Below are 14243 nucleotides of genomic sequence, written 5' to 3' on the forward strand. Positions count from 1 at the left end.
ATTTAGGACATTTATAACTTAATTAATTTAATATATAAGAATATCCTGCATTAATTAAAAACCAATTCTTATCGAAATTATTTATTTATAAGTCTATTTATTGTCAGAAAAATTGACATACCAAAAAACATAAATAATTATTTACGTTTTAAATCTGTTGCGATTTAATTGATTCTATAATAATAACAATAACATTGGATAGCCACAAAGGCCATTGAAATGTACCTAAGTTCTGAAGTTGCATAAAATCCTATGCACCACAATGTAGTTTAGCAATATGTATCTGAAATAATATTTAATTAAAATCAAAATAAAGCAACGATTCAGCTCCAACCAATTTATTCTCGAGAAATGATTATTGCATTCGTGAGACAAGTACTGCACAATTATTTTAAAAAAATTAATAAATATAAGATCTACATAAAAATAATAATTATTTAATAACATATCTACTCTTTAATCCTACCACTATATTAACATCACTCTTTATTCTCAATCTCAAAATTACTTTATGTGCTTTGACCAAAAAAATATCTACAAATTCCTCACCAAAATACCATTTTTGAAAGTTTGAAATATGCTTTCCAACCACTTATTTATTTATTTTTTTGGGGACACCATTGAAAAAAATGTCATCACCATCATTATAGAAAGTGTGTATATTGAACTCTTGTAAAGCAAGCCTTCTAAGAAAGAGGGAAAAAAAGGATGGAACTTGGAAGTCCCAACCCATTAATCCAAAAGCACCAAGGGAACTTTTGAAATACGCAAACCTACTGATTTTATTTTATTTTTATCAGTAAGTATGAAATGGCATGCAAGAAATTAGTGTAAAAAATCTTGAAATAGTCCATTGAAAATATACCTTGGATTGGTCAATTCCATTTTGCACTAAGAAATTTAATATTAAAATAAAAAAATAAAAATTAATAATAAAAAAAGTAGAGATTTGTATAGTCAAATAAGGGAAACCATAAATATGGATGTGTATAAACTATGTACCACTGTTTCAATGTCCATCATGAAGAATCATTTCCTTTATGGGAACAAGAAGACCGCCAAAGCGGAATATTGAGGCCAGCCCATACATATATACATGTTCATCAGATTCCAACACGTGTATATTATATATTTTAACCAGCTTTCCTCCTTGTCTTCAGATATTTTATTTATTTATTCGCTAATTTAATATGCCCATTCATTTTATTGACAGTTGTTGAGATTCTTCTTCTATATTGTTGTGGGTGCAGTGCTTTTGGAATCGTCACTTTCTGACCTTAAGGGTCATGGCTTGGCATACTTGGTGGGATTAGAAAAAACTTTAGTCGCTTTGTTGATTCCAAAAATCCCAATTTATTGGTTCATATTTACTCGACCGTCCATGCCGAATAATTCTATTTAAATATTTTTATATCACACATTATTTATATGATATAAATAATATGATTAGATTTAAAAAATATAAATCAATTTATATCATATGAATGATCTGTGATATAAAAGCTTTTAAATAACATTTTACTGAAATATTCGGATAAAATTTAGGAGAGAAATACATGGTGTGTAATGTTTGTCACGAGATATAAAGTTCACATGGAAGGTAAAAAAACACTAGCTAAATGAAAGATGAGAATCTAATGTGGAAGAAAGTGATAAGGTCGATCTGGAGTGGTTGTGTAATTAAGGACTTTGGCTACCTTTCAAGGTAAACTATATGTTATTTTTTTAAAAATAAAATATTAGTATCTTATTTGGAAGACAATGTGTGACATGTGATTGGACCGTGTTAGACACCAACCTTAATTGCGTGCGGACCAGCCAACTTCAACAGCTGGGGAAAGCTTAGGGATAAGGAATCTTGTGGGGGCTGCGGGCCCCATTTTCGAGATTGCCTGAGATTTCAACTATGGTGGCATTATAAAAGAGGACAGAAGGAGCAGATGGCATGATGCTCTCTCTCTCTCTCTTCTCTTTAAAAAAAAAAAAAAAAATCCCAGAAGAAAAGAAAAAGGCCAAAAAGGACAAGCTTTTACAGCCGTTAGATTCCATCTCTCTTCCATGGAATTAAGAATCTGCCTTTTGGTCTAAAAGATACAATATATATTTAAAAATAATGTAAAATCCGAAAAATACAATATAATATTGTAGCAAAAACGTGTGGCGTATGGTTTGGATCCACTCCGGTTTCCCGCATCTCCACTGGTCTTGTCGGATGCTTGTACTTGAAGAATCTGTACGTCAGATTAATCCCAATTATGCCCCTTGATTTTAACGAGTTCTGAAAAGTAGAGAGAGGGTGAGTGGGGAAGGAACTATCAACTACGTGTCGTTTTTGGCGTGGTAAGGGGATAATAACTTAATATTCGTGTTTTTGAAGGGTCAAAAAGAGAATAAGATTCTTGTAATCCTGCCTGTTTCTAATAAAAGTAATGATGGCATAGAATTGGAGCCAGGTCAGGTCAGTAGGATCTTTCAACGATTTTTAAAAAGTTGGGTCAAATCTATGAAAAATATTCCCCCTTTTTTTCTCTTTGCTGTTTGATGGGTTAGTAATTCAAGAAAAAAAAAAAAAAAAAGATAAACAAAAGGGAAAGTGTGGAATTTGCTCTACAGAAAGAGGAAGAAAAACAGGTTGGCTTTACGGTGTGAAAGCCAACCACTACGTTTTGATGGCCCAAGCTAGCCAGGGAGATTCTCACACATATATATATATATATATCCATACTTCTAAGAATCCAAGAAAAAGATAGATAAATTAATAAATCCCTTAGTTCTTGAATACAAAAAAGACTAGTAAATAAATAAATCTCTTAAGTTCACAATATACATTAATGGGTTTCAATTAGGGGTGATAATATGTGACACGACGCATTAATCTAATACGAACATGACACGATAAAAGCGGGTTAGGGTTTAGCCTTAACGGGTTTGGGTCAAAACGGGTTGACCCGTTAAGACACGATAACTTAACGGATTGATAACGAGTCAACCCTTATATCTAAAAAATAAAATTTTTGAGATTTTAATTTCGATATTTTTATTGTTTGGATTAGTGTTTTAAATTTCGTACCATACCGGCTAGTACAGTCGAAATTTTTCATTTCGGCCGTCTGGCCGGTACAGGTACTATACCTGTTACGTACCAGCCGATCGGCCTCAATTTCGGCCTGTACCGGTCTATATTTCTGTCGGTACCGACCGATATTTCGGCCTGTGTTTTTTTTTTTTCATTTTTTCAAACTACAAGCTTATTTTTTAATCTTCAATTCAGACTAGACTATTTATAATTTATATATATGTATTTATATATAATTTATTTATATATAGACTATTATTTTGGAATATAATTTATATATATTTATATATATAATTTATTTATATATCGACTATCCGAAACGTTATCCTGAAACGCTATCTCGAAACGGTACTAGTACTGAAATATTTCGTTTCAGTGCCTTGACCGGTACAGCGTCCGGTACGGTATTCAAAACATTGGTTTGGATTGTAATTTTGGACTTGTAGTTAGTTTTATATTTTTTATAGATATTGTGATTTTAACATTTATATAAAATTATGCTAAACTTAATTAGATCAATGGGTTAATTTTAGGTCTGTTCAATCTATTTACATAAACGGGTCAAAACGGATTGACAAGACACGACTCGTTATGTTAATGGGTCGTGTTAGGGTTTGAGATATTGACACGATAAGCTTAACGGGTCAGGTTAGGGTTGACCTATATAGTATAATATATATGTCTTGACACGACACGAACACGACCCGTTAACACGATTTGACACCTCTAGTTCCAACTTGTTGAGCCGATTCGAAAATTCTTAAGCCGATATAGCTAGTCTTCAACCTCTAATTACAATAGGAGAAATATTATAGTTATAGAAAAATTATATAAAAATAATTTCATAAATTGATATGACTTTATGTGATTCGTCAGATTATAAAATTATTTTATTTTAAAGTAACTTTAATAGATAAGATGAATGGTGTTAGTTTGTGAGATTATTTTTATATAAATTTTTTTGTGGATGTAACGATACCTCTCCTGCAACTCTAATGTTGCATGGTTTTGCAAGAAGTTATTAAAATTAAATAATAATTGCTTCATTTTATCATAAGATTTTATTTATTGATTAAGAATATTGGAAATAATTTTATATGTCGTTCATTTAGGCTCGTTTGGAAATAAAAATATTTCATCTTATTATTATAAATTTTTAAAATTTTTACAAAATATAATAAGTAATTTAATTATTTTAAATCTTAAAATAAAAATAATATTTTAATAATATTTTATTCAACTTTTAATTTTTATTTTAATTCATTTCATCTAAACTTTTGTTTAAACACCCCCTTGAGCACACGCTAACTTAAAATATTTCGCATTAATACGTGTAATTGAAGATGGCAAAATTTACTATAAATAAAAAAAACAAGTCGTACTTGACGAGTTTAAAAAGAAAGACTACACGATCGAGCCGACATAAATCTGGAGAAAATATAGTAGGTCAACAAATGGTTGTTTAGTCGGTGCGTCAGCTTTGCCAAGAACATGCAAGATGGAATGGTGAGTCCACACGTACATATTCTCAAAATCTCTTCTTCTTGGGCTCCCTATTAATTCCGTCTCCCGCTTTTGAACAAATGTTAATTCGATCGTCTCTATTAGTCATGTATTTCTTTTTGTAGGATTTGTTGATAAATAATCTCATATTTTTTATAGATAAGATTTCGAACATATTTATAATTAAAGAATAAGCAATTATTTTTTATAAAATTAATTTTATCAAATGATTTAAACTTATAAATTTCTTTAAATATGACTACTAAATATACTTATCAAATATGTTCATTTATATATTTTTATTTATTTTTATTTTTTTAATAAATAAAGAATTGACTATGAATAAATTTATAGATATATATATATATATTTTTTATGAATAGGGTACTTTTACATGATGAGCTATTGTTACTGTGTGCAGCTTTTACAGGCATGCATGGAGCTTAGGTCATAAAACACCACGGAACCAACCCTACAAAGTTAGCAAACGTGGTTACCCACGATTAGAGACAATCTTTTTTGTTTTTTTTCTCTACTTTGTGAGGTATAGTAGCTAGTGCTTATTAAATTCCCACAAGATTCAATGAACAAGCCAATTCCCTTCGTTTTCAAGAAAGTTTCAAAAACAATAGATTGAATCCAAGGAAGAAATTAATCAAAGATACCTTATTTTAAATACTTTCGAAAAGGACACACACTATCCTTATCGATCGCCCCCCATGAAAGCATCTTTCACGTGATGACAAAGCTCATGTTCATGCATGGCCTTAATTTGTGTGTGGTGGTGACCTCCTCATGAGGGTATCCTTTCCTGTACATATCATCTTTTTTTTTTTTTCTTTTTTTTTTTAAATAAATTTGTTTACTTGGGGCAATTTTCTGAGGCTGTTATTGTCATTTCAGGGTTTGGTGTCCCTGTCTACTTTTGGGAGTTGTTGAGTGGCATTATTATTGCTCCTGCTCGTTCCTAGAAAGAATTCCACTTTATTGGAACCTTTTTCTCTCCCAAAACCTGCAGGGCTACATCATCATTCTCCCTATTCTTTTCATCATCTTTTAAGTTTTACCCATCCAAAAGTTTCAACTCTCGGGGAGAGAGACAGAGAGAGAGGGAGAGAGAGGATTGTGTTGAGGGTAAAATTCTTGAAAAGCATTCTCAATGGTCTGCATTAATTATAAGTATGAGTTTTTTCTTCGAAGCTGTATATATAATCATCAGCCACCTTTGGGCAGTATCTCATGTAATGAAATTCCAAAATTTTAGTCTAATTAATGTGACTGACTACTGTATACTATAGCAGTATGAGCATGGCTCTGGCTCCATTAATATTGGTGCCAGGAATATCCGTTTTAGTTCTCAGATTTTCGATTGCATATATAGGAAATGTGTGCTGTGTTTAATCATGAGTAGGCTGCATGTCCGCCCTTTTCTTGCTTCATGCGCATCAACTACAGTATAATGATAAGTATTTCCTTCCTTCCTTCCTAGGGTTAGCTTGGCTTTAGAGAGAGAGAGAGATGCAAAATAGGCCAAAACAATGAAAACAAAATACTTTTTGCTTTGAAAAATGTGCTCGATGCATTGAACGGAACATCCCATCATTAAATTATTTAAATTATCCGTATTCATGAGTAGAGTTGTCATATTATTATTTGGGTGCGGTTACTAAGCCGGCTCATGTTGATCGCTGGGCGGTAGTGTAAATTTTTTTTTATTTTTTATATTTTTTTAATATATTTAAATATTTTTATAAAATAAAAAAATATCAATATACTTAAAATTATTTTCCTAATAACTAAGTAAAAAAAAGAAAAAAATTTTACTAAACGCTCAAATGGAACGGCCATAATAAATGAATAAAGTAGTGTTTCTCTTATTATTTTCACTTGGATTTAACAACGATTTATTAAACACCCATTAATTAAACATCATCTGTGTACCTGTCTATGATCGAACGGTGTTTTCATTTTTTCAAAAAATCTTGAGGTTAAGACGTTAAATTGAGTTGAGTTGAGATAATAAAATATTATTTTTTAATATTATTATTATTTTAAGATTTGAAAAAATTAAATTATTTATTATATTTTATATTAAAATTTTAAAAAATTATAATGATGAGTTAAAATAAATTGAGATGATTTTAAATTCTAAATGTACCTTGAATCTTTAAAAAAAAGTCCCTTTCAGGAAGCTTTTATCATACATTCATGACCTCTTCCAGATATAACTGGATGCATGATATATAGCAACCTATACAACTAAATGAATATTGCAGAATTTTTATTTGTTGTGTAGACTCGATGTTAAATAATACAATGATGAAGAACATTTTCCTTCTAAATCTCTCATATCAGATTTGACTTTGAAGGTTGAAACGATACTCCTCTTTTTTAAAAAAAAAAGAATATATATATATATATATAATGGGTAAAAATAAATAAAGCAATTCCTTCATATACAAAAAGCTGGGAAGCCCACGAAAGAAAAAAAAGCTGTTGGTGTTGGTGGGGATGGTGAAAAAAAAACGTGGGATGCAGCGTGGGGGTCGCGTGGCATGATCTGCTATAAAGTAAATGCGGGGGAATCGGTTCGCCGCATCCGAACGGCGGTGCTCTCAACCATTCGAATATTGGTGGATCCCACCTCCCATAAGATTCTCTCTTTGACATTTCTCTCTCTCTCTCTCTCTCTCTCTTCCCAATATCTGACCATGTCATCTCCTCGGCTCCTCCCACCTGTTTCTTTGGATTGTTTTCCACCGCTTTCCTTTTCATTTTTCCATAGTACATTTCCAAGCCCTGCACGAAAGAAGAACGAAAGAAAAAAAAAAAGGTTGTGCTGTGCCCTTTTTCTGTTTTGTGAAAATTTCACTGTTCTAATCTCTAACGCCAATGCAAATTGCAATCATTCCTTATTTTACATGAAAATGTACAACTACTTACAACCTTCAACCCTCCTCTTGAGTTGCATTGTTGCTATTGGCTTTTTAGCTCTTAAAATCCACTTTCCTTTTGGTTCTGATCACATGCTTGATGTTGATTTTTTTGGGTTGTCCACTCAGTTTAGTGACATCCATTCTTGGGAAAAAAGAGTTAAGACTCTTATCTAAAATCCGTGAAATTGCAAATTCCTCGTCGTTCGTGACATCGACTGGTTTAAAGTACTCTAATGATCTAAGAACAGCTAACCTTGCGTTATGGCTGGTTTTCAGGGACTGGACTCTTCAAGTTCAAGCATTAATCTCCTATATCTAATGCCCAACATTCCTCATCACAACCCAAAACTAAGATACAGCACATGAGTCATGCCATGCCATATGAAGCCCTCAGTTCAGCTCTCAGTTCAAATAACAAGAAGGAACTTCCAAAAAATTTAATATTTAGAATGGCTGCAGGGTCAATGCAACAGATCAGTGTCTCATGCTCTTGCTAGTAGAGAGAGGATTGATTGTAACACATACTGACAAAGTTTTTAGTGGGTCAGTTAATAATACCAAACTGCTAGTTTAATATCAGATAAAGAGCTAGGAATCTAATGGGATGAATCGTGCAATCTTGGTAAAGTATACACCGTAGTGAATTTGTAAGGTATTTTGGGTAGTAGTAGTAGTAGTGTGCGCAGGCACGCCGGCAACATATCAGAGAAACAGATTCTCTTTGTGAAGGATCAAACGGGACATGAAGCCTTCTTTGACCCTGTTGTCCCTAAAAAGATGACAGGTCATTTTTGAATTGCTTTCCATGAGTGGCAACGTCTTATCTTTCCACTTTCTAATGGTCCCTATAAAATTCTTAAAAAGATTCTCTCTCCCCAACACCACCGAGCAACAAGATTTCCAAAAGAAAGTGCATGTATGTTACGAGGAACATTAGCAGTAAGATTACCTAGTCAGTAGTTCCCCCATCTGCACTTTTTGAAATGAAGGAAATACAAATTCATAACCAGGTTTGCATAAATATAATAACTTTTGGGCAAAAATGCCTTTTGAGCTCACATTAGAAAGAACTCAATATTCTGCTCGTCTTGATGAAATTGGAGGTTAGAAGCTTTGAGAAGGTGAAGCCAATGAAGAAGTCCACTCCAGAAAGTCACTTTAGCTTATCATCTCATGTAGTTCTCCGCTTGTCAGATGTGTCCTTCAGAAAATGCATCTTTATCATAATCCCACTTCATTATTTGCATCAAATATTGCCAACCATTGAATCTTGTATTAGGCTTTCACATGTGCAGTGTGAGTAAACAGATTTGCAATTTTTTTTAATATTATCAGCCCAATTAACAGATCCAGAGGTAAACTGCAGCCGACAGTCATGTAGCCCAGAATAGGATCAATGGGCTGAGAATCATGCCAGCCCAGAATAGAGTCAAGGCCGGCGCTGGCCCCCCAACTCTCATGCATTATCCCTTCCCTTTTTTTGAAAAAAAAACGTATCATTTTCGTCCCATCTCGTTCAACGCAGCCCGCTATTCATATCGTGAATCGCGGTTCTCTAGAATGGTTCCCTCCTATGGTAGTCAGGCCTCCGCATTCGGCTGTGCCGACGAGCCGTGGTGCATTCCAACATTAGAGCATGAAGATGGCAGAATATGAAAAAGCTCTTTTCACTAGCTTAATTATATAAATAATTTACTCGATCTCTATGAATTTGAATATGAACATCTATGCAAAATCCCCAGGATATGATATCCTGAATTGTTGAGGAGGCCTCCAAACTTCATGAAGTAGTCTTTCCGGTGCTCATTCTGCATCATTTGCAGTCCATAAAAGGAGGCGGTCCATAAAAGTCATGAATCATCATCACTACAATTAGAGGCCATTTCATCGGTTTCTGACACATCATCATAATTAATGTCCTCAGTTTCTCCCGAAATGTTTTCCGAGGTTGCAACACCTACTTTCAGAAAATCTTTCATGTCATCTAAAACATAAGGTTCAATAAGTTTCCAAAACCACGAGGAATTGCTTCCCAGAAAACCTATCCAAAATACTCTTCCCTTCCTCTTCACCCTGCACTCCAAGGACTTTGCCTTCAATGCTTTTACAACCTTGTCAACACCCTCAGGATTTCCTTTCAGCTTCAATAAAATATCCCCTGAAGAAGTTCTACAGCCCCCATACATATACCAGTATGCAAGAGCACATGGCGACAGCCACCTATGAATTAACTTTGGGATCATGGGCCTGCCTTTTGGCCAAAACTGGTCCGCATAGAAACCAAAATAAGAATGGGAGATTGTACAAAATCTACGTGGTATGTCATCGGAATCTTCGCTTGGCTTACATGATGGATGTAACCACTCATAATATTGCTCATGTATATGTCTCTTCAAAACAAAATGAGAGCTGGAATTTTCATTGAATTCAAACCGAAGCATGTGGTTCTTCCTCTCTTCATCTGATTCAATCTGCAACCCACCCAAGAGCAAACCCACCAAAATCTCTCGTTGTTCTTTGCTTAGCTTCAGACTTACTGGTTTCTTAACCTGTTTCCTACTCAAACTCAGAACATAATCAAGCTTCTCCATTAAAGGGGAATCAATACCGTATCTCTTCTGGCACATCAGATCATATATCTTCTCTGCCTTTACATACTCTCCTGAAGACAGATATCCACCTAAAATAGTGTTGCAGGATCGAGAGTTAACACCAATCGCCTGGTTACTCCGCATTACATTAAAGATCTCCTCAGCCTTGTCAAGATTGCCAACTTTCACCAAAGAATCCAGGTATATACTGTAAACGGTGCGATTGGGTTGACATTTCTCAAGGCACTGGGAGAAGACTAGCTCTAATTTATCATGTAGGCTCAAGTTGAAGTACATATTCATCACATCAATATAAGATGGTGTAAGTGGCTTCAAATTACTCTTTATGAATTCCACCATAAGGGACTCTGCAAGTTCTACTTCTTGAGCCTTACATAAAACCTCTATGATTTCATGATATGCTGCAACACTGGATGAACCCAATTGTTCCTGCATCTCTCTGAATATTGTCAGGGATTTTTTGGGTTCTCCAACCTTGGCATAGACTTCCATTTTATACACAAAAGCCAGAGGTGGGATGTCACAGTCTATACAGAGGAGTTTGAGCCAAGTTCGTTCTGCTTCCCCCACATCTCCCTCTTTTGAGCAAACACGCAACATGGACAAAAGCACTTCTTTGCCCTCTTCAAGTCCTGCATTTTGCATTTCCTTCAGTAATGACATTATTCTTTCTCTATCAACGGTGTCCTGATAGCTATGTAACCAAATAAGGCCACCATAGATATCCTTGTGTATCTCCAGTCCACTTGTCACCAAATTGTGAAAAATAAACTCAGCTTGTTTGAGATAATTCTTTGAGGAGGCTCCTGGTTTGCCTACAAGAGCTTTGAAGAGGGAATTATGCAAGCTAAGTCGGGGCTGGTAACCTCCAAGCTGAATCATACGATTGTAAATGCTACATGCTTCCTCCAAGCAACCTTCAATCGGTGAACTAAGATAGGCAACAATCAGTATATGGAATGTAGATTCACTAGGCACACGTCCCTGATTGATTATATCGTCAAATATCTCTCGACATTTTGAGAACTTCCGCTCCTTACCCATGTAATCAGCTAGCTTGGTAGCCAGAGCAAAATCAAATCGATACCAATGTTGTTGCATCATCCATTTGTACACCTAGGGAAGAAAAAAGTTATAAGACGGCTCAAGCAATCCAAGCCAAATCCAAGTTGCATGAATAAATAATAAAACAACCAATATTATTATGAGACATGAGCTATAAGAATGGCGGGGGAGGGGAAGAATCAGGAAGATACCACAAATTTCTGGGACTGGTGCAATGTAGATGGTGGACTGGTTCAGAAATCTATTTTTTTTAAGTACTAAAAAAACGTTTGCCACAGCTCTAATTGGACTGGTTCATCAGTTGCATGCCTAACCTATCTGAGTGATTTCATTTGTTATTGAGTTTAGATTATAAAAAGGAAAATATAGAGGGTGATAAACGAAGGGGATGGAAAAGGAGAAAAATACAAAAGTGAGGAGAAAACTTGTACGTAATAGTAGTATAACAACATTTCAATTACTTCCTAAACTATTTGTGTTGCCACAACGTGAGACAACAAATAGGTCATCTTCTTTCTCTTTGATGCTATGCGGGTAATTTCACTGTCATGAACATGAAAATAATTCCTATGCAACAAAAAGACGGACGATTTTAAGTACACAAGAATCAGACATCTTAGCATCCAGCTTTCAAGACCCCTGAACATAAATTCATCAAATTGACAATGAGCCACAATCACACCCTGAATATTTTTTAAATAGGTCACTATATAAAATAGAAATCCACCAATTACCACAATGAAGTATTGACACTAATCAGCGATTGATTGAACCCTAAATGCACGAAATATGGTAGAATCCCTCGGTACGGGGACGGAAAGTTGTGAAATTCACCTTAAACCCGGCCTCGTTCTCTCGAATCCGCATACAATGCACTGCGACATAAGTGGCGTCCTCTTGCCTCATCCACTTCCGCTGTGCATTAAGTACCCGAACAAGCGTCCCGCCCTTATGCGCGGGGAGTTCCTTACATAGCCATGCCAGCCTCGACCGCCTCCACTGTTCCGGCAGCTCCGCCAGCTCCTTCACGTCCAGAGTCGGCACCGCGGCGTGCTTCAAATCCAGATTCCCAACATTTTTATCGAAATCAAAAGCCGCCTCACTCTCATTATTGTCACTGAAATCCCAATTCTCCTGTGTTTCGGACAGTGGAGCCTCGCACGCCAACTGTTCGACGGAAGTCCTATTAGAAACCGCGCAGAGAGTACGAAACTTCAGGGGTTTTGGGGACAAAAAGAAAGGTAGGGTGAATATAGAGCAAAGGAATCGGTGGTGTGGGCGGTGGTGGGAGAGTGGGAAAGAGAGGGAGCGGAGAAGGGAGAGGGAGGAGCGCATGGGGATTGAGCGGATTACGCTTTTGGGGTAAGGTTTTGAGGAGCAAAGGCTAGGTACGAGCGTACACGTAGAGGCGAGCGTAAGAGTGGAGGATGGCGGGAGGTCTTGAGCTCTGCTCAGAAGCATCTCTTTGCTCTCTTATCTGCTTTGAGGTTCGACTTCGAGGCTTCGAGCTTCGAAAGGCTTTGCAGGTTAATCTCTTCGAGACGGTTTGGGCGCCCACTTTGGGCACTGATCGCTGGGGCCCGTGGGTACCATTAGGCCCAGGTTAATTCAAAACCTTATTGACTTTTAAAGTGAAAAAAAAAAAAATGGTATGAATTTAATTTTAAAAATTATCTTTCATATTAAATTATATTATATAAATAGTGTGTGATATAAATATTTTTAAATATAATTATTAAAACAATAACAAAGAATAAAGTTATTCATGACTTTGCAAGTATAACATCCATTTAAGCATAATTATTGCTAATGTAATAGTGATTTAATTTATATATTAATTATCAAAAATAAAAATAAAAATTATTTTTAAACAAATAAAAATTATTCAAACTATTATCATTGAGCTGTCGGTATAGGCCAATACTGTTGTGCCAAGTGTCAAAGTTTAAACTCTTTATAAAAAAAAGTGTGCAGGTTTTGTAGGATAAAATGGGTCGGTGCCCTGAACATGAGGCAATCACTTCCCACTACAGTAAAGGTTTTGTTTGATTCTTTAACTCTTCTTAACTTATCTTAATTTATTATTATAATTTTTTAAAATTTTAATATAAAATATAATAAATAATTTAACTTTTTTAAATCTCAAAATAATAATAATATTAAAAAATAATATTCTAATAATATTTTATTATCTCAATTTAACTCACTTTAACATCTAAACACACTTTAAAAATTGGACAGCAGCAGCTATTTTTTGACATGGAGAGCTCAATCACACAACTTTTAAAGTTTGTTTGGATACTAGATCAAGTCTAAAATTGAGTGGAATTCAGTTGTGTTTAACATCTAAACGAGTTAAAATGGGCATTTGTTTAATACTTTTTTTGGTTTTTGAATATGTAATGAGTTAAAATTAAAATTAAAAATTGAATAAAATATTATTAGAATATATATTTTTAATATTATTTTTATCTTGAGATTTAAAAAAATTAAATTATTTATTTTATTTTATGTGAAAATTTAAGAAAGTTATAATAATTAAATAAGATGATATAAGAATAATTATGAAAACAAATGAGACCTTACCAAACTATTTTGGTTTTTTATGCATCCTTCCCATTGAAGGTGTTGAATTGAAGCAATGTATATTCCAAACTTTTGAATAAATTATCTTTGAATAGTTTTGAAAAGAAAATTTACCAGCTTCTAAACTTTGTAATGCCAAGTGATTTTCTGAGCAAAGCTTCTTAATCTCAATGTGATGTCCATGTCAAGATTTCGAATATGGGCAACAGATTATGAACTGAGACTCCTCTATTACCAAACTATCAAACTCTGTCTTCCTAGTTGGGCCTCTATGTCTCGTCCCAACAAAAGGTTTTGTGCATTTTTTTTTTTAAGGAAAACACTAGTCTGCCGCTCCAACTTAACTGCTCTTTTTAACCGCTTGGCAAAATTATTTTTTTACTCAGTGATTAAGAAAATATTTTTAAGTGTATTGATATATTTTTTTTATATTTTTTAAAAATATTTAAATGTATTATAAAAAAA

The 14243-nt window shown here is 34.3% G+C and overlaps 1 protein-coding gene across 1 annotated transcript; it reads right to left on the minus strand.

The window, feature by feature from the left end:
* Positions 1-9166: 9166 nt before the first annotated feature.
* LOC121254475 (pentatricopeptide repeat-containing protein At2g15820, chloroplastic) lies at positions 9167-12709 on the minus strand. Its single transcript, XM_041154533.1, has 2 exons — positions 12027-12709; positions 9167-11243 (listed from the first exon to the last, which is right to left on the minus strand). Exons 1-2 carry the CDS (start codon positions 12651-12653, stop codon positions 9366-9368), a joined length of 2505 nt encoding a protein of 834 aa, XP_041010467.1. The 5' UTR covers positions 12654-12709; the 3' UTR covers positions 9167-9365.
* Positions 12710-14243: the final 1534 nt, after the last annotated feature.

Source organism: Juglans microcarpa x Juglans regia, chromosome 3D (assembly GCF_004785595.1).
Source record: "Juglans microcarpa x Juglans regia isolate MS1-56 chromosome 3D, Jm3101_v1.0, whole genome shotgun sequence".
Taxonomy (NCBI): domain Eukaryota; kingdom Viridiplantae; phylum Streptophyta; class Magnoliopsida; order Fagales; family Juglandaceae; genus Juglans; species Juglans microcarpa x Juglans regia.